At 37.0% G+C, this 21559-nt stretch overlaps 1 protein-coding gene across 15 annotated transcripts in view; it reads left to right on the top strand.

Annotated features, from left to right (window-relative positions):
• IQSEC1 (IQ motif and Sec7 domain ArfGEF 1) overlaps window positions 1-20433 on the top strand; it is a 160147-nt gene extending 139714 nt beyond the window's left edge. For 6 of the 15 annotated variants that reach the window (XM_050712693.1, XM_035558233.2, XM_035558235.2 and 3 more), the window contains exons 10-14: window positions 1063-1162; window positions 5656-5817; window positions 7056-7232; window positions 14330-14379; window positions 15689-20433. In XM_050712693.1, coding sequence (XP_050568650.1) covers window positions 1063-1162; window positions 5656-5817; window positions 7056-7232; window positions 14330-14379; window positions 15689-16294 — 1095 coding nt within the window. In that variant the 3' untranslated portion in view covers window positions 16295-20433. Of the gene's footprint in view, window positions 1-1062; window positions 1163-5655; window positions 5830-7055; window positions 7233-14329; window positions 14380-15688 lie in introns of all 15 variants that reach the window. The other 9 variants (XM_035558231.2, XM_035558232.2, XM_050712695.1 and 6 more) reach the window with 3 other exon arrangements.
• The last annotated feature ends 1126 nt before the right edge of the window (window positions 20434-21559 follow it).

Genomic DNA, 21559 nt, shown 5'->3' with positions numbered 1-21559 from the left:
GGCTGTTAGCTGGAGAGCTAAGAAGTTAAATATTTCAAATTTTCTGTTATGAAGAAGGCATTCTTCAGATGTACAGTTTCATTGCGTGTAATTTTTTCATACGTTCAGACCTTAAAACCAGGAACTAAGACAACAGCAACAAAACAAAAACAACAAAATGTTAGTCCCTTTGATTGTGGGTATAAACTCTCAATTGTAACTGTGAGTTTGGGTGTAAATTGGTGGAACAGTGTCATCTTCAGTCTGCCAGTTTCCTGTTGTTTTTTATTACTTACTCGAACATCTGTAGATGTAGATGTTATCAAACTGTTTTGGAAGTAATGTAGAAGAAATTTGTTATTTTTAGTAAAATGACATAGCCAAAAGTTAAAATTAGAAAGAAAGAGTAAAAAGAAGCGGTAATAAAGAGAAAGAGTGGTTCCATTCACTGTTTAGGAGAACACCAAAATTGATGGTAAGTAGTAGTATGTTACTTGTGTTGTAGTGAAAAGTAAAAGTTTCCACAGAACTTGGAGCTTTTATTCAGATAGGTGCTGTACAGAACATAGGGAAAGCACAGTCTCAATGGATGAGATAGTGTAAAGCAGTATTTGGAGGTGCACAAAAGTGAAACAGTCTTGGAAGATGACACAGCAAGTGAGAGGAACAGCTAAGAATTAAACTTACGTTGGGAAGCCCATAACAATTTGCTGTCTGTAGTCAGACTCTAAGAAAAAAACCCGAAGCTGTGGTAGCAGATATATTTTTAAAAAGATAATTTAAACAAATTTACATTTTTGCTAGCATATACAATGCACAATATGTATGCAGGTTTTTTTCCTTCTTGGATGTTAAAAAGTAGAGTCCTGGAGAACAGAAAACAAAAAGGCTTTGCCTCTGGATAAAATATTAAACCTTCTGGCTAAGAGTTACTGATACTTCAAAGCTAGTTTTCTGCTTCTTCAGTTGATTAAATATGCAAGCAGAATTACAAAAAAAAAAAAAAAAGGAAAATAATATTTTCTGGCAGGTTATAAATACATAATAAAGGATATTTTACTTTGTTGATTTGGTAACTTTCAGGTGACCAAGATATTTCAAAAGAAGAAGAACTCTGTTACATACAGCTTTCGACAGTCATTTTCTCTCTATGGAATGCAAGTTCTTCTTTTTGAAAATCAGTGTAAGTCTTTACTTTCTTTTTAGATTTTCATTTCATTTATAAAAACGGTAAAGTAAAAAAATTGTGTGAACAATAGAGATGGACAGGACTTGATTTTAAGTTTGGCAATAAAATTTCTGTGAATTGAATTCAGCCCTAAAAGTTAAAACTTGGTGTCAGCATACAAAGACTGCTCTTAGATGAGGAGTCGTCCTAGCCAAATCTAGCCAAAAATGTTTTGGGAACGCTTATAAAATTGATGGAATATTTGTAAAGAAACAAGTATGTTGTATCTGTTGCTGCGTGAATGATGCAATTAGTTGGAACTCCATGTATGATAATAAATGATTATTATAATGATATGGTAAAGCATTTGACACTGTCCCACATGATATCCTTGTCTCTACATTGGAGAGACATGGATTTGATGGATGGACCACTCGGTGGGTAAGGAACTGCCTGGATGGTCCAACTCAGCGAGTTGTGGTCAACAGCTCAATGTCCAAGTGGAGATCAGTAACAAGTGGTGTTCCTCAGGGGTCAGTATAGGAACTGGTGCTGTATAAAATCTTTGTCAGTGACATGGACAGTAGGATCGAGTGCACCCTCAGCAAGTTTGCTGATGACACCAAGCTGTGTGGTGCAGTCAACACACTGTAGGGAAGGGCTGCCATCCAGAGGGACCTGGACAGGCTTGAGAGGTGGGCCCATGCAAACCTCAAGGAGTTCAACAAGGCCCAGTGCAAAGTCCTGCACCTGGGCCGGGGTAATCCCAAACACAAATACAGACTGGGCGGAGAGGATGGATTGAGAGCAGCCCTGAGGAGAAGGCCTTGGGAGTGTTGATGAAAAACTCACCATGAGCCAGCCCAGAAAGCCACCTGTATCCTGGGCTGCATCTAAAGAAGCATGGCCAGCAGGCCAAGGGAGGTGATTCTTCGCCTCTGCTCTGGTCTTGTGAGATCCCACCGGGAGTGCTGCGTTCAGCTTTGGGCAATCCCAAGCATCAGAAGGGCCTGGACCTGTTTCAGCAAGTCCAGAGGAGGGCCACGAGGATGCTCAGAGGGCTGGAGCACCCCTTCTATGGAGAGTGCCTTGAGGGAGTTGGGGTTGTTCAGCCTGGAGGAGAGAAGGCTCCAGGGAGACCTTATAGCGGCCCTCCAGTTCATACAGGGAAGCAGGAGAGGCATTATTTGCCGGGGGGTGTGGTGATAGGACAAAGAGTAACAGTTTTAAACTAAAAGAGGGTAGGTTTAGATTAGTTACAAGGAGGAAATTCTTTCCCCAGAGGGCACTGAGGTCCTGGCCCAGTCTGCCCAGAGAAGCTGTGAGTGCCCCATCCCTGGAAGTGCCCAAGGCCAGGCTGGATGGGGCTGGGGGTAGCCTGGGCTGGTGGGAGGGGTCCCTGCCCATGGCACGGGGTTGGGACTGGTTGGGCTTTAGGTCCCTTCCAGTCCAACCAGTATTTGATTCCATGATTCTATGATGCGTGCAATTTAAGCCATGGTTTCATTTATCTTCCTGGTTTATATCTGACATTTGTGCCTAAGTAATAATGTCTACTTGTTCAAATATAAATCCAAACAGAATTAGGCAGCGATTCTGGACTGAAGTTTGTATTTTCTGCCACCTTTTGTATATGTCAGTTGTAAACTGCATCAATCCAGTATTCTGTACTGTTTTTCCATCTCATTCTTAGCAGTCAGCAACCCAACAAAAACCTAGTATTTTGCTAATGCTTCTGCAGACTCTAAGCCCGGAGGCAGTATCATTAATAGCATAGCAGAGCATAGCTCTTTGCATGGTGCACAGGGAGACGGTCTGTTTGACCTGACTTGATGGTTTGCAGCCCAAACCTTGACATGATAATGCCCAAACCTTGACATGATAATTTGGATACAGTTCAGTGTGGCATTCAATAGTTCCTGTGCTTTTCTGTTGTGGAAGGCTTGTAGTTTTCATTTGTTCTTGAGAATGTGTTCCAATGCTCATCTCACTCAAAAGAAGTTGCTGGTTGTTTTGAGTCAAAGCACCTGGAGATTTCAAACAGTAAAAGTTTGTAGAGCTCATAGCAGTGATCTAGTGTGCAGATTAGTTATATCTATACGCATTCATTCTTTCTTTCTCTCTCTCGTGCACATATTATATAATATAAAATTCACTTTTAGAGAGGAACGCCAAATACTTCTATCCTGGATTCTACTGTAAATAGAAGAATACTTATTTCCTCTGATGTCGATGAAAAAAATAAATCACATAAGCATGCCAAGTAGAAACGCTTTTATTCTTTTATACTAAAATATCTACAGTGTAGGAGACTTGTGAGACTAGGTTTAATTCCTCCCATTGAACTGTACGCATTTAACTGAGACATTCAGTAGACATACTTGTGTTCCTGAGGTAAGCCATTCCAGAAGGTGAATCAGTGAGCTAAATGTACATCTGGTATTGGTGGCTGCTAGGTGGAAGTGGAATGTAGTGTTTTTCAGTTGGGAAAGAGAAGTATTCTTCCCCTCTGGTTTGTAAAATTAATATTCTCTGTTTTCCCAGTTCCCAGCAAGCTTTGAGGTATCATGGCAAGAACCATAATGCCATTCAGTAAATCTGTGTTTATCAGCTATCAGAATAAGCTGATTTCAAGTGAATAAAATGTAGTGTCATTAAAGCAGAAGCAGGAAAAATACTGTTTTGGCTACTGGTGTGGTGTAGCGAAATGGTTGATGTTGATAATAGAAGTCAGTTATTTTGAGAGGTGGGTGGGCTCTAAAAGGAAAAATAGTGACATTTATCTCTAGTAAATAAAGATGAAAGTGTATTTTACATTTTTGGTCAAAATCACTGAAAATGCACAGGGCAAGCAGATCATCTTAAAAAGAATATATCTAAAACCTATAAATACTTATGTAATACTTCCTGATGCTTAATCAATATGGTGTAGAGAAGTATCATCTGCTAATAAAATATTTTGTTTGTGTAATATGTGAATTTTTCTTATTGCTTTTGTTTGTTCTTTTGTGAAGGTAGTCCATGGGACTTTGAGGTTACTAAATTTCTTTATTTGTTGAGTTTCATAAGCATCTTTATCTCCAGTGGTGCACTTTTAAAAGCACCACAAACTTTCTAGAGTTTGCTGCATATCCATTTTCAATGTTCAACAGATGCTATCCACTTCTGTTTCTTTGCTTAGCAGCAGACCCCACAGTATTTTTGATCATTTCTCTGTATTCTGAGCAACAGCAGCTGCAGACATGTCAAGGCAACTGTCTTATTTGATTGAAGGTAGATGCTATTGGCATGTGTTGAGGAGAAGCAGATCAGCAAGAATTTGCTGTTGTGCAGGATGCTGATATCAGACCCTGGCAGAAGCCCCCCAAAATTCTCTCATTCCTCTCTTTGTCCCTTGAGGCTTGTGGTAGTTGGCAGCCTTTTTCGCCTGAAAAAATGGTAAATTGACTTGTTTCACTTTTTGTTGTGACTCTTTGATTTAGAAATCAAGGTATCTTTAAAAAAAAAAAAAGAGTAGGATTTGCACTTGTAAGTTAATATTTTAAGTCTGTATATTGAAACATAATGGCTTTGAGGGAAGAGACTACCTTATATCATCTGCTGGTTCTTGAGTAAGTGAATTTTTAGTACATGGGAGAAGTTGAACTTCAGGTTGAAAAATTAATTAAATATTTGAGAGTCAGGCAGTGAATAAAAGGAAAGATTGTGAATTGGGATGAATGTTTTGAGTTGTTCTGACATCCTGTTTCTACAGGTCTGTGATTGAAGCAAAGGCTGATTCTGGTTTTTGTAGCAGAACATATCTTCTCTATATGCTGTCTTTCTGTGAATGAACCTTTTATCTCGACTACGAAATATTTTTGAACAGCTGTTAAAATTGGTATTCTTGAATGTACAGTTAAAGAGACAGTTTACTGAAAATTCTGCTTTTTATGTGATGATGCCCATAACATGGGCCAAAAAGGGCAGGGAGGAGATCACCCTCTTACTTCTGTGTTATGTAATTTCATGGATAATTTTAAATTAAAAAACAAAAAAGCAAAGTAGGATGTCCAGGAACAAAACCTAATAAGAAATAGTAAAAGCCGTACAAGCTAGTGCATGTGTCTGTCTTCCTGCAAATGTTGGGTTAAAAATGCAGGACAATTTCGAATACTTAAGTACCTGAGATATATTTGAGTAGTCTTTACTCAGCGAAACTTTGGTCACAGTTTATTAAGGCAGGTAATGTGATCCATTCCATGAAACAAAAATCAATCTTTTTTTTTTTCCTTATTCCTAGGATTTTTCTTTTATATTGTGCATTGTACCTTATGGGTAACAGTTGAATAAGGACTCTCTCTCAATATTTATTCTGTATCTTGACAGTTAAGCAGTTCCAAAATATGTTACAGATTTTCATTCTTCTGTGCCATTTGACTTTTACTCCCCTGATTTTGTCCCCTGTATGAGTTAGAGAAATGATCAGAGCTTCAGTATTCATGTTTTTTCTTCACTATTTCTTCTAGATTATCCCAATGGTATACGGCTCACATCAGCTGTTCCAGGAGCAGATATCAAAGTACTAATAAATTTCAATGCACCAAATCCTCAGGACAGGAAGAAGTTTACAGATGATTTGAGGGAGTCAATTGCAGAGGTTCAAGAAATGGAAAAGCACAGAATAGAGTGTAAGTACAAAGGTACATATAATAGAGTATTTTCATACTAATCAAAATAAGAAAAGTTTTAATGTATGTATAACCAATTAGAACTTTTCAAGTGTTCAAAATAACGTGGATTTTTTTTCCATGGCTTTGCTTCCAGAAAGAGTTAAAAACCAATTATCTCTTAAGCTCAGTTTCAGTTAATTTACAGTTATTTAGCGCAGTGTAGATGCAGTGGAAAGTCAGCATGAACAAACAGCAAATAGCAATGGGCAGAGGAGAGGCGGATTTGTCATTTGTTGTATAATTACAGTAAGAATATTAGGGATAATTTACATGGCTCTGAAATTTTTAATGATGGCCCTTCAAATAAATTTCCACTGAATTCATTGATGTGATGGAGGGAAGGGCTGCCATCCAGAGGGACCCGGACAGGCTTGAGAGGTGGGCCCATGCAAACCTCAAGGAGTTCAACAAGGCCCAGTGCAAGGTCCTGCACCTGGGCCAGGGCAATCCCAAACACAAATACAGACTGGGCGGAGAGGATGGATTGAGAGCAGCCCAGAGAAGGCCTTGGGGGTGTTAGTTGATGAAGAACTCACCATGAGCCAGCAACGTGCACTTGCAGCCCAGAAAGCCACCTGTATCCTGGGCTGCATCTAAAGAAGCATGGCCAGCAGGCCAAGGGAGGTGATTCTTCGCCTCTGCTCTGGTCTTGTGAGATCCCACCGGGAGTGCTGCGTTCAGCTCTGGGCAATCCCAAGCATCAGAAGGGCCTGGACCTGTTTCAGCAAGTCCAGAGGAGGGCCACGAGGATGCTCAGAGGGCTGGAGCACCCTCCTGCCCATGGCAGGGGTTGGGACTGGTTGGGCTTTAGGTCCCTTCCAACCCAAACCATTCTATGACTTTATGATTCTGTGAATTGTTCTTCACTCCTATGTTTATATTCCCGTATTCTTTTAATTAGGTGACTGTCATACAAATCCATATATTTTGCTGGATGTTATGTGACAGTCTAACCATGGAATTTTATCTGATTTTATCTTCTGATTTTCCAACAGAGGAGTAGCCTTTGATCCTTCAGGTTGTGCTTTTAAGTTTTTAGTACAGAGCTGAAGTTCCTGTCTGACATTTAACTGCCAAAATGAACTCGTATCTATTGTTCATAGTAATACACAATCACATACATAAATTGTGACATTACTGTATGCTTCACTGTAGCCAATAACTATGAATTGCAAAATCATTCTCTTTTGTTTCAGCTGAGCTAGAAAAACAGAAGGGGGTGGTGCGTCCAAGCATGTCTCAATGCTCCAGTCTGAAAAAAGATTCTGGCAATGGGACACTGAACAGAGCTTGCCTGGATGACAGCTATGCTACTGGGGAAGGACTGAAAAGAAGTGCACTGAGCAGCTCCCTTAGAGACTTGTCTGAAGCAGGTACGCACTGCCTTTGTTTCCTTGCACTGACTACTGCATGCAAAGATGTGTGGATGATGCATATAAGGCCCAGCTCGCAGTGGGCTTTGAGAACTAGTAACACGGAAACTTCAAACATTCTTAATAGCTCCTCTCTCATAGTTTGTGTTTAATTTCTGTTTTATTTTTTTTACTCTTGTTCTATTGAGCAACAACTATTTGAAAACATTTAAACGATTAGATTGCTATATATACTTAAAAAGGAGACTGAAGACAGAGGAAAAATTGTAAGTGTTTTATAGAAAAAAAATGGTTGACTTGTGCTAGGAGTAACCCACTTAGTGTACTTTTCTCTTTTTCTTCCCCTTTGCTTCTTCCCCTTGATAAAGTAGAATTAGGAAAAAAAAAAAAAGTCTCTCTACTATAATAATTGCTTTCTGTGTATTTTGTGCTCAAGTGTACCTGTGTTACCACATTGATGAATGAAATTGAGTGAAGCCCTACTAAATTGTCCAGAGCTATGTAATTCAGTTACAGTGTCCCTGATTCTATTTTATCATTTTGCAACTCAAGATAAAGTTCATAATTATTACAAAAGAGGTTGTTGTGAAATACTATTGCCAATAAAATAAAAGAAGCCCTCCTGAACAAGAATACTGATATCCTACAAACCATCGACGTGTCTAAGATTTATTAACTGATTAATTTAACTAAGGACTGGAAAGGAGTGTTGGTGGGATTTCTTAGCTAAGGAAAAGCTGGGGAAAGTTTGGTATGTTTTATTTTGTGATTTGCCTCTGTAATACACAACTGGCATGCCCATGGTAATACAGACTACCACAGGTAGTAACCTTGTGTTTCAGTGTTAAGCATGATTCCTGTCATTATGCAAATCATATCTGAACACCATGCCCAGTATTCTGAAAGTACTTCTAGTGACAGTAACAACTATATTTTTTCATTTATTTTTATTTTTGAGTTCATAGTCTATGTTGCATACTCCGATTTGTTCTTTTAAATGCAGTGATGGTTTACAGTATAGTCATACTTTCAATGCTATGTATATCTTTGGTAGTAGACACTATATGTCATCTTTTTTTAACTGAAGAAGAGATTCTAGTTATACTGCAATAAATACAATTTTTGTTTTGAAATTATAGCCTGTGTTTTGTGCGTATATGTATGTGCATACAAGTATGTAGAGAGTGAGTTCTTTCAACTGTTTTATTCTCAATTTAGACTTTCAAACTCATATGCCCATTTTCTTCATTTAAAAGACTTAGGACCTTGATCCAAAATGAAGTTGAATATTTTTGCTTGATTGGCTTCAAAGGATTTTAGATCAAGTCACTAGTCTTCATCACTGTTATGTCTCAGATTTGAGGATACTTTCATCATCCCTTTTTGTTGTTTTGTTTTTATTTCACTAGAATGAGAACTGCCATATTGTTAAATATGTGAGTTCAGTGGGTGTGTTTACACATAAATGTGATTCCTGATTAATTTTTTTCATCCCAAAGGAATTTTTCATCCCAATCATTCAAACATTGCCATGTATTTAAATTCATTTTATGGGTTTTATGCAATAAACAAGTATTCATAATTGTGAAAACATCACGTTTTAACAGGGCATGCATACAGTTAGCATGCTTATTACTGGAAATAACTTTTTTCCATTATAAAAAACAGATATCACTCACAGACTGGAGGGTTTATCAATGAGTTTGTTAAACCCAACTAAACTTAATTTTAACTTTAAAGAGTTGAGAATTATGGAGAGTTTCTGTTTGGTCTTGTGCAGTGCAACAGACTTGAAAAATGACATAACTCTTACTTGCTTTATTTGGTATAGTAATTTTAATGTGACTATACATGCTTTTTCCACTTTTTGTCAGTGAACATCTTGAATGTGAGGCTAATTTTATTTTAATAGGGAGATGATCTACAGAGAAACAAAGAAATCATTTTCAGTTAGCAAGTTACTGTGTCCCAGCAATTATACCGTAAAGTTACTTCTGTAGTGAGTTCCTGAGTTAGGCTGCCTCAGTTACTCTTTTTGTGCTATGAAACACTGCACAAAAAGGAGGAGGAACAAGAGTAGTGGGACTGTTTGTGGTTGTGTCTCTCTGTAGGAAAAGATGATGAAAGTGAGTTTTCAAAGGGGTGCTTTCTACATTAAAAAAAAATAAATAAATCTAATCAACATGAGAAAACTGCCTGGCAGCATATTTATGCAGTAAGGCACATAATTACCAACTGAACATTGTAAAAAATAATTGAAACATTTTAAGGATTGATTCAAGGAAGGAGAAATCTGATTGAGCAACATTTTGGTTGGATGGGTATTTGACAAAACTGTTTAGAAAAAACAACCCATTACTCTCTGCCAGATATCACAGTAATAAATGGTGGCGGTAGAAACGGAAAACTGTGTGGATTGATGTTTAGATCTAATGGATGTCATCAGTACCCTGAATGATTCTCATCCCTAAGTTGTAAACCATAAGGAAAGACAAGATTTTTCTGTCAGGAAACAAATGTCAGGAATTGTTTCCTGAGGTTATTTTTCCATGCATTTGCCATGATAGCTTAGATCATAATTGTGAAAAAGATGTGAATGAGGGCCTGTTGATTTTACAGATAGCATTGTTCTTTGTGGGTTGACAGTTATTTCCATGGAATAAAAAGCAGAATGGCAGTGGGCAGTTCAAAGATGTCAATGTGACAAAAGCACTTAGTGCTTTATTTTTTCTCAAAAGAAAAATATACTATTTTTTATTACACATTCTTGAGCTATAGTTGGGGAAGAGTTTTTGTTCCAAGATTTGGAATTCTTAGTTTACTTAAAAATATCAGAAAAAAGATAAATTTCAGTGCAGTTATACCTGAATTTTGTGAAATACATTTGAATTTTGACCTTTTCACCACTTACTCAATATCCAATTACTTGATAAGGTTTACAGGAAGGTGTGGAAGCGTTAAGTCCCATTGTAGCCATTAGTATGTGAGAAGAATGATTTTGTCACTAAAGTAGAGCCTGGAGGATTAGGCTGTTTGAGTTTCTGATTCTGTGTGTCTCTCAGGTTACTTGAGTGACTTTAGGCTAGTCAATCTGAATGCTGGTGATTCTGCGTTCCTGGAGAACCTACTAATACTTTCACATTGGGCTTGCAGTGGTGAGCATGTGTGGAAATCAAACTGTATGCCCCCCATCCCCAGTCTGTAAGGTGGTGATAATATTCATTGCATTGGCTGAAAAATTAAATCATTGGAATCTGCACAGTAGTGCAGGGTGATATAACGACTGCTATGAATATAAATTGTGCTTGTCTCATAATCTTCTGAGCTGTCTCAAAACATTCACAGACCAATAGAGACCACTTTTAAAAACAGAAACAGAAAAGTAGTCTAAACATTAAAATAATTCAAATATACATAATATGTATATTGCATATGATCTCATTCATTGACCTTTAACTTTTAAAAACATTTCTGTTTTAACATTTAAAACATCCACCTTCAGGGGAAAAGTAAAAGCCTCTCTCTCTCTCAAATACTATTTTGTTTGTTTGTTTGTTTATTTTAAATAATAGTATATCCCAAATTGTAGTGGAAAAGATTGTGGAACTTCTGTGCATCATAATCCCCTTAAAAAGACTCTGACTTCATGCAGTGACAGAGTCCCTTAATCTGTTAAGTCAATCTGTGATGGACTGGTGCAGTCCCTTGGCTCCTTCCTCATTTGATGCAGGCAAGGTACTAGGTTATTTTCTGCTTCCTCTGTCATGGATTTTGCTGCATTGTATAGGTTAGAGTATACTAGTGTTCTCTTCCTCCCTTATCAGAAGAGCTTTCCAACCAGGAAGAGATTGTCCCTGTGTCTTTCCTTGTCACTGTTGTTATATTTCCCTTTCTTCAGTGGAGTAGCAACAGTAATGAACAGGTCATACAATTTAATGGTTTTAATAAAATAGATTTGTATGAATCTAATTTTTTGTGATTTGCCTATGTCAATACCAAATCATTTCCAAATATGTTGTATAAAGACACCCCACACTGTGTGCAACCACCTTTGTATCAACAACTTTTCTGTCTTATGTAAAAGGCACTTTGCTTTTCCAGTGAAGAAGGAGTTCAGCGAGGTGACTTGTAATTATTCTGTCTCCTCATCTTCTGGGACTTAATCAGTATGTTAAGAATAATCTGTTTAAGATGCCAAGAAACTATTTTCACAACTGATCTGTGATCTCAAGACTATACCTGTCTCACCCAGAAAGCACGATCAAAACATTAATGTTACAAAGAGGCTTTTCTCCCTGAGAAGTGGTCTCTCTGGGTTATGATTAGAGTATATTGTTCAGACAATTTTGAGCCACTTATGTTGGGTAGTACCCATTATGTCTGTAGCTAGATTGTGGCAGATTCTGCTGCTGCTCTGAATACCAATTTCACAACCTGTGAAGGGTAGAATAATGATTCATTGCTGCTAAATTAGTTTGCTTTACCAAAAACTCAATTTAAAACTTCTTTTTTTCTAAATTCTTTTCCCCAAGACCTACAAGGCCAAATCATAATATTTTTTTGTAAGATATCAATGTACTATGTAAGCTAGAGATATTTCTGATACAGAATATTTGTATCTAACATCAATGACTTATTTGAATGAATCAGAAATGCTTAAAATAACTCAAATGTTATGAAAATAAATTAAAAACCCACACTAAGTAACGTCCTTAATTTCACATATGACAGAAGTGGTCTTCAGATTCAGTAAATACCACTTTGCTTTATATCACAATAGTTAACTAGTAAGCTAGGACGGAGTTATGCTTACATACAATTCTAGCAGTCACCTCACCATTTTCTTGAAATGCAATTTGAATGCTGCAGCTCTGGAGAGACATACTTTAGATGGGATGCCATCTCAAAGGCCAGAGAACAGTCTCATATAACCATACGCTGATAGGGCAGTGCTCTGGAGGATTTAGTTAATAGCTTTCATATCATGCTGTAGGCCAGTACAGAACTGGGTTCAATTTGTTTTCAAGAAAATAAATGAAGCCTTCTCTCTATAGGGATAATGCCTATCTGAGTGAAATTATAGGCATTTAAAGTAGGACTTTCTATTTGTTCTTGCCTCATACTTCTTTGTCTTGAAGTTATTCTAAGCAAAAATCCATCTGTCTCTTTCTGTCCTTATATACTGTGTTCATGATTATTTTATTAAAGTACTTTGACTCCTGCAACACGCAAATGACATTAGATATTCCTGTTTTCTTTTTTTTTTTTTGGTGGCCACATCTAATGATTTATGGCAACTGTCAGTCTTACTTGCAATATTGACTGCTAAGTTAAGAGGTGGCTATCTTTCTGTGGTTTTGTATCAGCAAAGTGAGAGTTAGTTGAGTGTTAATCAGTAGTAATCCCACAAGCAGAGCGAAAAAGATCGAAGCCTGACTAGAAGTAAAAATAAAGGATTATTGAAACCAGTTTTTCTAGGGGGTTCGTAAGATAGCACAGTTACGGTTTTGGTGAGGCTAAAACTTGCAGCAAGGGGTGTATGGCCTCGCAGATTTGCTCAAAATTCCAGCAAACTTAAGAGCCTACTAAAATGACCACAAACACCTTTCTGTCCATTTAATGTCGATGCGGGGGGGTGTACTGGAGGATAACCCTCAGCGGTAATGAGAGGGGGGTGAATGTTGCAGTAGCCCACAGAGGTCAGTAGCTCTTGAGAAACTTGCGTAGCAGGGCTGCCTCCCATGACCAGCAGTGTCAAAGTTGTGCTCATAGATCGCATAGGCGATAATCTTAGATCATACTGATCTATAAGGCATATGGGTAGTCTGAACTGGTCTTTGAGAGGGCTTATCGAGAAAAAAGGTGAATCTCCCAGGAAGCACTTAGAAACCAGTCCGAAAGTTCTTCTCTTTAAGCAGATACTAAGGGGCTTCAGGACTTCCAAAAATGAAGGTGTGTGGCTTATAGGGTCATGATGCTGAAACCCTCACATTGCTGTCCAACACCGCCTATTAGAGTAGAAGATTCTGAAGGCAGCCATGAGCCAGCGCAGGGTGGAGATTCTTCGCTATTTGGCCTTGCAGGAAAACAGCTGCATTGAGAGAACTTATGTTTCTAAAAAGATAGAGCTTTTAGGGAAGTTTTGAGAACCCCACTACTCTTCAAAGATTAGCACTGTTTAAACACCTTTCCAGTATTTTGAAACTTCCAAAAGCAACGCTCAAGAAGTTGTCTTTTCAAAAATATCTAATTCCACTGCAGCCATGTGCTATTCTCTCTCCTTTGAAATGAGAGTGAAAATCTGGGATCCTGTGTCCTGTATATAGGCAGTGAGGTATTCTGGCTCTTTAGGCAAACAGCTCGGAGTTTCATGTATAGTTTTAGGCAAAGGACTTTGGCAATTTGAGAATGTTGGAACAAACAACAAATGCATCAAACTTAAATATAAAGCACTGCACAGCTAAACAAACAAAATCTAGCCATAATGTCAAGACAGATTCCAATTTTATTAATTAAAAATTAAGTTTAGTTTCTTTTAAACATCATGAAAAAAGATTATATGAAATCCACTGAGGTTCAATCTTGAAAAGCAAATGATGAAACCAATGCCCCTTAGCATTCCCCCACACTGAAGTTCAGAATATGCCAATATTAAATTATGCATTTAAACTAGTACCACCCCACAAGTATCTTATCAGTGCTACCAATCTTTAAAGAAAGCTTCACAACAATTAGATACCAGGAAATTGAACAATTTAAAATTGTTGCTGGTCAATATCATGACCATACCTCTAAATATGGATGTTAAATTACGTGTGTTTTAAGAGTTGTACAAATTAAAAAATCACACCCCGGTAATGATAGTTGATTCACAACCTCTTAAGTTGCCCTCAGGTACAGAAACTTAATATAACTAATAGCCTTTAAAAATCTAAGTTTCTGCCTTAGTAGCTACTGTATAAGTCCAGTGCAATGTTAACCCCCTGCAGCCCCTCTAGTTGCATTTAGAAACTCCTCTAGCAATTCAGGGAAAGTGGCTGTTTTTCACCTGGGTCTTGTCTGAGTCTCTAATCTATGGTGTTGCATGTCCTGGGCAGGCAAGCGTGGGCGACGCAGCAGTGCAGGATCGCTAGACAGCAATATGGAAGTAAGTAGGAAGTTACTGATGTCTAGCTGGATGTGATGATGTGCATTTCAAACCTTTCTTTTATATACATATTTTTTTGCTCTTTTTTCTTCTAACATATAACCTGCCTGCCTCAAATAAAATGCATGCCTAGGTTACTCACTTTGTATTCTTCCAGCTTAAAAAGCACTGACAGCTTGTTTTAGACCAATGCCATTTTTGGTTTGAGCTAACCTTGTTCCCTTTGTTCCTGCAAGCATGGTTAAATGAATATGACGTGTCCTTTTGCCACCATTTCAGTCTGGTCCCAGCTTAAAAGCCCACTTGCTCTTTGTTACAAAGTACACTGTTCTTGCTGTTTGATATTTAGCTAAAATTATTGACGTTCATGCTCAACCATTCCCATTGCTTATTTTCTAGTTAAATTGCTAAGTGTATGCAGTCATGACACCATGGAATTGCACAGATAGGGCATGGGAGGAAAAAAATAATAAGACAGGTGAATTCAATGTGGATTTCATGAGATTTCATTCATCTTCAAACCATTTATATACTGTTCATGTCTCTGAATTCAGCTTGCAGATTTTTTTTCCTTTTTTTTTTTTTCTTTGTTTGCTTTAGGTAGATTGCAGTTTAAATCTAGCACACTTTGCATAATAACTGTTGTGTCCCGTAGCTCTTTACAAAATACAAACCCCAAACTTCCAGAAACTAAATAGACTATTCCAGGCTAAATAATAAAAATCATTGGACCACAGGTCAGAAAAACACAATCACATAGAAATGTTAGTGGCAAAAGTGGTTTGGTTCTATTTAACACATACTTTAGAGGCAGGCTTGAGAAGCAGCACTGTGGTATACAGTAGTAACAAACTACTATAAAAAAATGAAATACTGTTTTGAAATCTGAACTGTTAACTATAATACTTGCTGCTGTTTATTTAACTATTTAGGTTGAATTTAGCATAGTTTTTTTTGTTTGTTTGTTTTACAAAAAACAAGTATGTTTTCTTTTTTTTAAAGTATTTTAAAATGTAATTTTCATTTAAAAACACACTCCTAAGTATTATGTCATGTTGCTTTTCCGTGACATTTTTGTTATTTAAAGCAGTAGGTTTCAATATTAAAGTATTAATGCCTATAAACATTCCAAGAAGGGCATGAATACCTTATTGGCAACTTAGAGAAGGTGGAAGTAAAATTTTCCTAGAACTCTTAACATAGTCCACCCATGTGAGCACTGAAGGAGGAGTTTGTGGGTCAGTGTGAACTTTTTCTTTTAAACATTTTAAGATTTTTTTAATTTTTATTTCTATTAATTTCTTTTTAGGGGTCCATCATTAGCAGTCCTCACATGCGCCGAAGAGCTACATCAACCCGAGAGTGTCCATCTCGCCCTCACCAGACTATGCCTAACTCCTCCTCACTCCTAGGTTCCTTATTTGGTAGTAAAAGGGGAAAGCCTCCTTCCCAAGGTCATCCACCATCTGGCTCATCACAGCAACCTCCGCACCCTCCAGTAATCCCACATCAGCAGCACTCACAGCATCCTTCCACCATGCATCATGTAGGGCCAGCTGAGGGACAGACACAGGCACAAGTGCACTCTCACCATTCGCAGTACTGTCATATGCAGCAGAACCCACCACCTTACCACCACCACCACCACTATCACCCTCCCCAGCATATCCAGCACCCACACCAGTATCACCAACATGTGCCACATTCCCAGCATGCAGCACACTCCCAGCATACTCCTTACATGCAGCACCCCCATGCACAGCATACCCACTCTCCTCATCCTCCGCTGCCCCCTACGCACCCAGGGCACTCTTCTCATCCCCAACACACTCAGCATCACCATGGACCTCCACCACCTCCGTCCACTTCAGCCAGCACTAAGCCCAAACACAGTGGCATCAGCACAATAGTCTAGAACATATTGACCCTCCTAATAACTATAGTTTTAAACACAGTTACAAAGGCACTTACAAGAAGCAACAAATAATATTGTCATTTTTTACCTAGACAAACAATTTAATTATGTGAGCTTAAAGACTTGCTGATACTAAGTAAAGTAATTCAAGTTAGTGCAATCAGTACTGGTTTTACTTATCTTCTCAATAGACGCTTACCATCCAGTTAGTTCTTATTTTCAAACTGCCTTGAAAACATGCTGCTTGCTGAATATGAGTAAAGCTACCTTTACACCAAATCCCTTGACAATTTTACGTGCATAATAAAATCTTAGTCTATGAAAAAAGGAAAAAAGTGATACAGAACCAAGTGTTGCATTCTTGCTCTTTTATTGTCAATGGGCAAAAAATAAGTAGACCTGATATGGTTGATGAAAGTACGTAAGTAAACTTTATATAATATAAATATATACATACAAATATATATATACTGTATAGTTAACATTTGTGCTTGGAAAGAAATTTTTTCAGTCCACAAAACTAGCAATATAGACTTTACAAGGAATTCCACTTACTTGATAGGACAGTATAATAGATGAATAGCGTATGAAAGAGTAGACCAAAAACACTAAATGTTAGAAACAAATTTCAGACATTTCAGTATTTTCATTAGAAGTCCTCAGGACTTGCTAAGATTTCTAAGCAATCATTACTAAATGTGCCAAGTAACATAGCATTTAAATGTTGTAGTCAAATACTGCTTTGTATAAATCCTTATTTTATTAACATGATAATATCATACGTAATCAGTATTATAACTGCTCTGCTATTTCAGGTAAGCAAACTCGATAAGATGCAGTAATTATACCATAGCAATGTAGGATGACCATGTACCAGTGGTCATCTTCAAGCATTGGTCACACAAATTCTTAGACACTTTAAAGGCTGTGATAACTGTGAATTTACATGATCCACGTTTCTTTTGTATGCATATGATTTAATGAACACACATGAAGAGTTACAACAGGTGCATGTATACACTGCAAAAACATTCATCTCAAACATGAAAATTGCAAACTTCCATCCTTCTCAGCTACCTTGCTTCCTGTCTACCATAATTCGTTATTTTTAATCCCCCAATTAAGCTGAATTCTAGTGTGAGAGTGTTTCCAGGTGGAAGCACTCTGAAATTTGAAGGTTTGTTTTAGAATTTAGTATAGGGTTTTTATATATATACATATATATACATACACGTGTATATATATATGTGTATATATATATATATAAAATCTGTAATTCCATGTAGCCATGCACTAGCAACAAAGTGGCTTCACCATTTTTACTCATCACATTTGTTAGTTTGAAAGTACCCAGCACTCAGCAGGCTGAGTTTATGCTCAAACCCTCACTTTCATAGTCCAGTTAGTTGCAAGACATCACGTAAAAACAGGCTGTGCTGTTGTTGCTTATGTGTTGTAATCAAACCATTTGCAAATTTATAAAACTTTTATCCCTAAATCCTGTACAAAGTTATACATGGCACCTACTTTGTAGTTTCAGCATTTTGAGCCACTGCAAGGACTTTACACCTAAACAGTAGAGACAAAGGAATTGCAACTGCAAAACTGTACCAGCCTAAAAGCAAACCTTGAAGAGGATGAGCAAAAAGTTCCAGTATGAGATGGGTAAAAGTAATAAAAATAATCAGTCAATTTTATAGTTAATAATATTTTTCAGGAATAATGAGGAAATCACATTGAAATGGAAAGAAAATGAAATGCAAGTAAGAGAGTAACTTTTCATTTGGGCTTGCTCATGGAATCTCTAATATTTGGGGTGTTTGTAATTTTTTTCCCCTTTCATACCATTGATATCACAATACCAGCAAAACTGCAAACTGAGCACTTTGTTAACCTCCACAAGAGAGCAAATACAGCAATCTAGAGTTTAGCCTTCTGTTTAAAGCTGTCCACATTTGTTTCCCACGTGCAATATGTTTTCCTGTTCTGTCCTCCTTTAAATTACCTTCATGAAAAAAACAAGTGATTACATTATTATTTTTAAGTATCACTCACACTATTCTAAATTCTGCGGCTTACCTTAAGAGGGCTCATACAGGTCCCCTGAGGCTCTGTTCCTTGCAGTTTAAAAAAATATATACTGTTCTTAGAAGGGAAAGTAGAACTGTCTGCATGTCATCTAATGTTATTAGTGTGAGGCTACACTCTACATATTGTATATTTGCAAAATATATCAGTGTTACTGTTGATATTAGTTGAAGTAAAGTGATAACATATTTCAATATGTAGACTTTTCTTCATACATCTGTACCAATAGTAGAGTCTAATTGTAATTTATAGGTTGTTCCAGAAAAGATAAAAGGGTCATTCAGGTACAAGCATCTTTCAGAAACTGCATCATTTAATTGAAATGAAGGTAAGAATGGTCCTCTTCACTGAGTGACAGTCTGTACTTGTTTCAGATGCAGAGTTATAATGTAAGTAAAATTGCCTGTGTACTGTATAAATGCAGAATACGCAGTAGCAGTTGAGAGGAAAATCTGACTCTAGCTGGGTTACTTAGTTAACAATGAAGACCTTAAATGTCCCAGATCTGCATTTGCTTTGTTTCAAAACCCTTTCATTCATTTAAATTAGTTGCATATAAATATTCTATACTTATACTGTAAGCCACATTTTAATGCTTGGCCACTGATTTTCCACATGAATTTAATTAAATGTTCAGAAGTTGTCACAAATGTGCGTGCAAAAAAACATCTGCACATGATTTCATGTACACCTGGGGAAAGAGTGTGCCTACCTTATAGGTGCTTTAAGTTACATATGTAAGATCACAGACCATTTTGAGAATAGTTTAAAAAACAAAACTGGTCATATAAGAGCACAGTAACTGTAAACATTATTTCAGTACGATGATGAGAAACAGTGGACTTTTTTTTTTTAATTGTGTTTTTATGTACTTAAAACAAACAAATGTGTCTTGGTGTTAGAATAAGTCTTAAGAACTTTGTTGCTTATTTAGGGTTGTAGTATAACCTCTCTGATTCCATCCTTGGTTAACAATTGCTTAGAACAGCGTGGATCATGCCTAGAATAGGAAAATGATAATACTTTAACACTGTGTGGTTAAGAAAAATTATTTATTTAGCCTGCAGGCAGGAGTAGAATTGAGAGGGTTTTTTCTCAAGTGCCATTGCCAATTAATACTGGTACAGAACTGCTTGGAGTGACCATGGTTCTCTTTTCCCATAAAAAATGTGGCAAAATAGTAATGCTGATTTGAAAAAATGAAAGGGAAGCCTAAAGAATGAAGGTGTGGCAACAAAAATCTTTTCTGGGACAACAATGAAATATATATTTGGGGTTTTTATTTTTTTAAGTTAAGAATGAAATGTACAACAATGTAAAAACAAAACAAAAAAACAGTTCATCCTAATATAATGTACGTCTTGTATCGCTAAAAAAAAGTCTATCATACAGTGTAGAATGATTTTCCCATCATGTACTGCATGCAGCAGAAGCCTCTTGTTTCTTGATAAAATGAGCTGAAAGACAGTCAGCAGATATTTAAACAATGAATCTCTAGATGTTGACTTGCTGTTCCATATGAAGCTGTGTGTTTTCTGCAGTTGAGCATGCATTTTGCTGTTCCGTTGTAAAATATCATCGCACTTCTTGCCTGCGAAATGGATTATTGTGTATATATTTAAAAGAAAAGTGAAACCAATAACAAGATTAAATTTGGAAAACAGAAAATGGGGTGGTGAAAATGGGACCAAGTAGGGGGAGTAGATAATTCTCTAAATTGTACATAGTGTGTAAATTAGTATTACTTTAAGTCTGCAGTCACTTGGAGGTTGCCTACAGTACCTATCTCCTGCTAGGAACTTAAATCAGCTTTGAGTTGTATTAAACTGTTAGAATTAGGTCTTGAATGCAGACTGTTACAGACTTCAAAAAACATTACACTTACAAGAAGCTTCTGTTCTGGGGAGGCTTGAGACCCCTTTTGTAACTATGGGGAAGAAAGGAGTGCTTTCATTTTAATATGCATTCTGTTTGTAAGTAGTAACAGACCCTATTGATGTAAAACTATAACTGTGATCATGTGGAGAAATCAAATAAATCATTTAAAACTATTTGTTTCTCATTTTGTGTAATCCAAGAACTTCAGCTCTTCAGACTTGAAGGAAATTCCTTCCGGAGTCAATTGGGATTTCTGCTACTCACTTCAAAAGGGCCAATGTTTCAGTCTTCATCTCAAATTAAAGATAAGTTGATGGAAATAATGGCTAGTACTGTGGAGAGTGTGACCACTTCTCAATAGGTTTTGATTTCTTTTGGTGATACTGTAAATATATTTAGATCCAAAGAACAATAAAGAGCAGTAAATACAACACCTAGATCTGCAGACAATGAGAGAGAACACAGAAGTGATTCTTGGGAATTTGGTAATATTTGGTAATATTTACCAAAACACTTTAACATTGAAAAACATCAACCAGATTTTGAATCTTTTTAAATATGAGCTGTCCAGCATGTTAAACTGATCCAATTATTCTTTTGGCTATCACATTTCCATAGGAGTTCATGTTAGGATGATTGTCTTCCCCTGACTCTTAAGTGTTTCAAGTTTGTCCTTCCCAGGGATACAGTCCTTCGTTTCGTAAGTGTAACCTACATTCTTTGAATCAAACTTTGAGAGTATTCATCGCGCCCATTGGCAGGGAACATAATTCTTCAGTAAGTGATGTAGCTGGTTAAGTGTTAGCCAGTTGTACCTGTACTTGTATTTGTTTGCTGTGTCTTAATTTACACCACTACAGAGGCATATTTGCCTCACATGGCCTTCACAGTATGTGATGTTACACTTACACAATTACTTTAGGTAATAACCCGTGGCATTTTCAATTGTTTTTATACTACTTTTGTTGATTTCCTAGATTTCAAGTGGATTACAGTGTGTCTAAAGCCTCGGTTAAAACTAATGCTTAGCTGTCAATTTAAACTAAGTATTATGTTTGCTTGTTTTTTCTCTGAATTTTAGGAGAGTCTTGAATTGTTTTGAGGGAATAGTCAACTATGACCTATATCTGAATGGCTGTTATTTCAGAACGTACATCTTGATCAATGATTTTTTTTTTGATAGGTAAGTACCCATTTATCACTAGATACTACCAACATGTCATCTCCTTGAGCTGTGTGACACACTGGAGGATAGCTGATGCTATCATACAAGCATTCTGTTACTGGAAATAGAAAAAT

The sequence above is a fragment of the Cygnus atratus genome, chromosome 10 (assembly GCF_013377495.2).
Source record: "Cygnus atratus isolate AKBS03 ecotype Queensland, Australia chromosome 10, CAtr_DNAZoo_HiC_assembly, whole genome shotgun sequence".
Taxonomy (NCBI): domain Eukaryota; kingdom Metazoa; phylum Chordata; class Aves; order Anseriformes; family Anatidae; genus Cygnus; species Cygnus atratus.
This window is presented reverse-complemented; position numbering and strand designations above follow the sequence as displayed.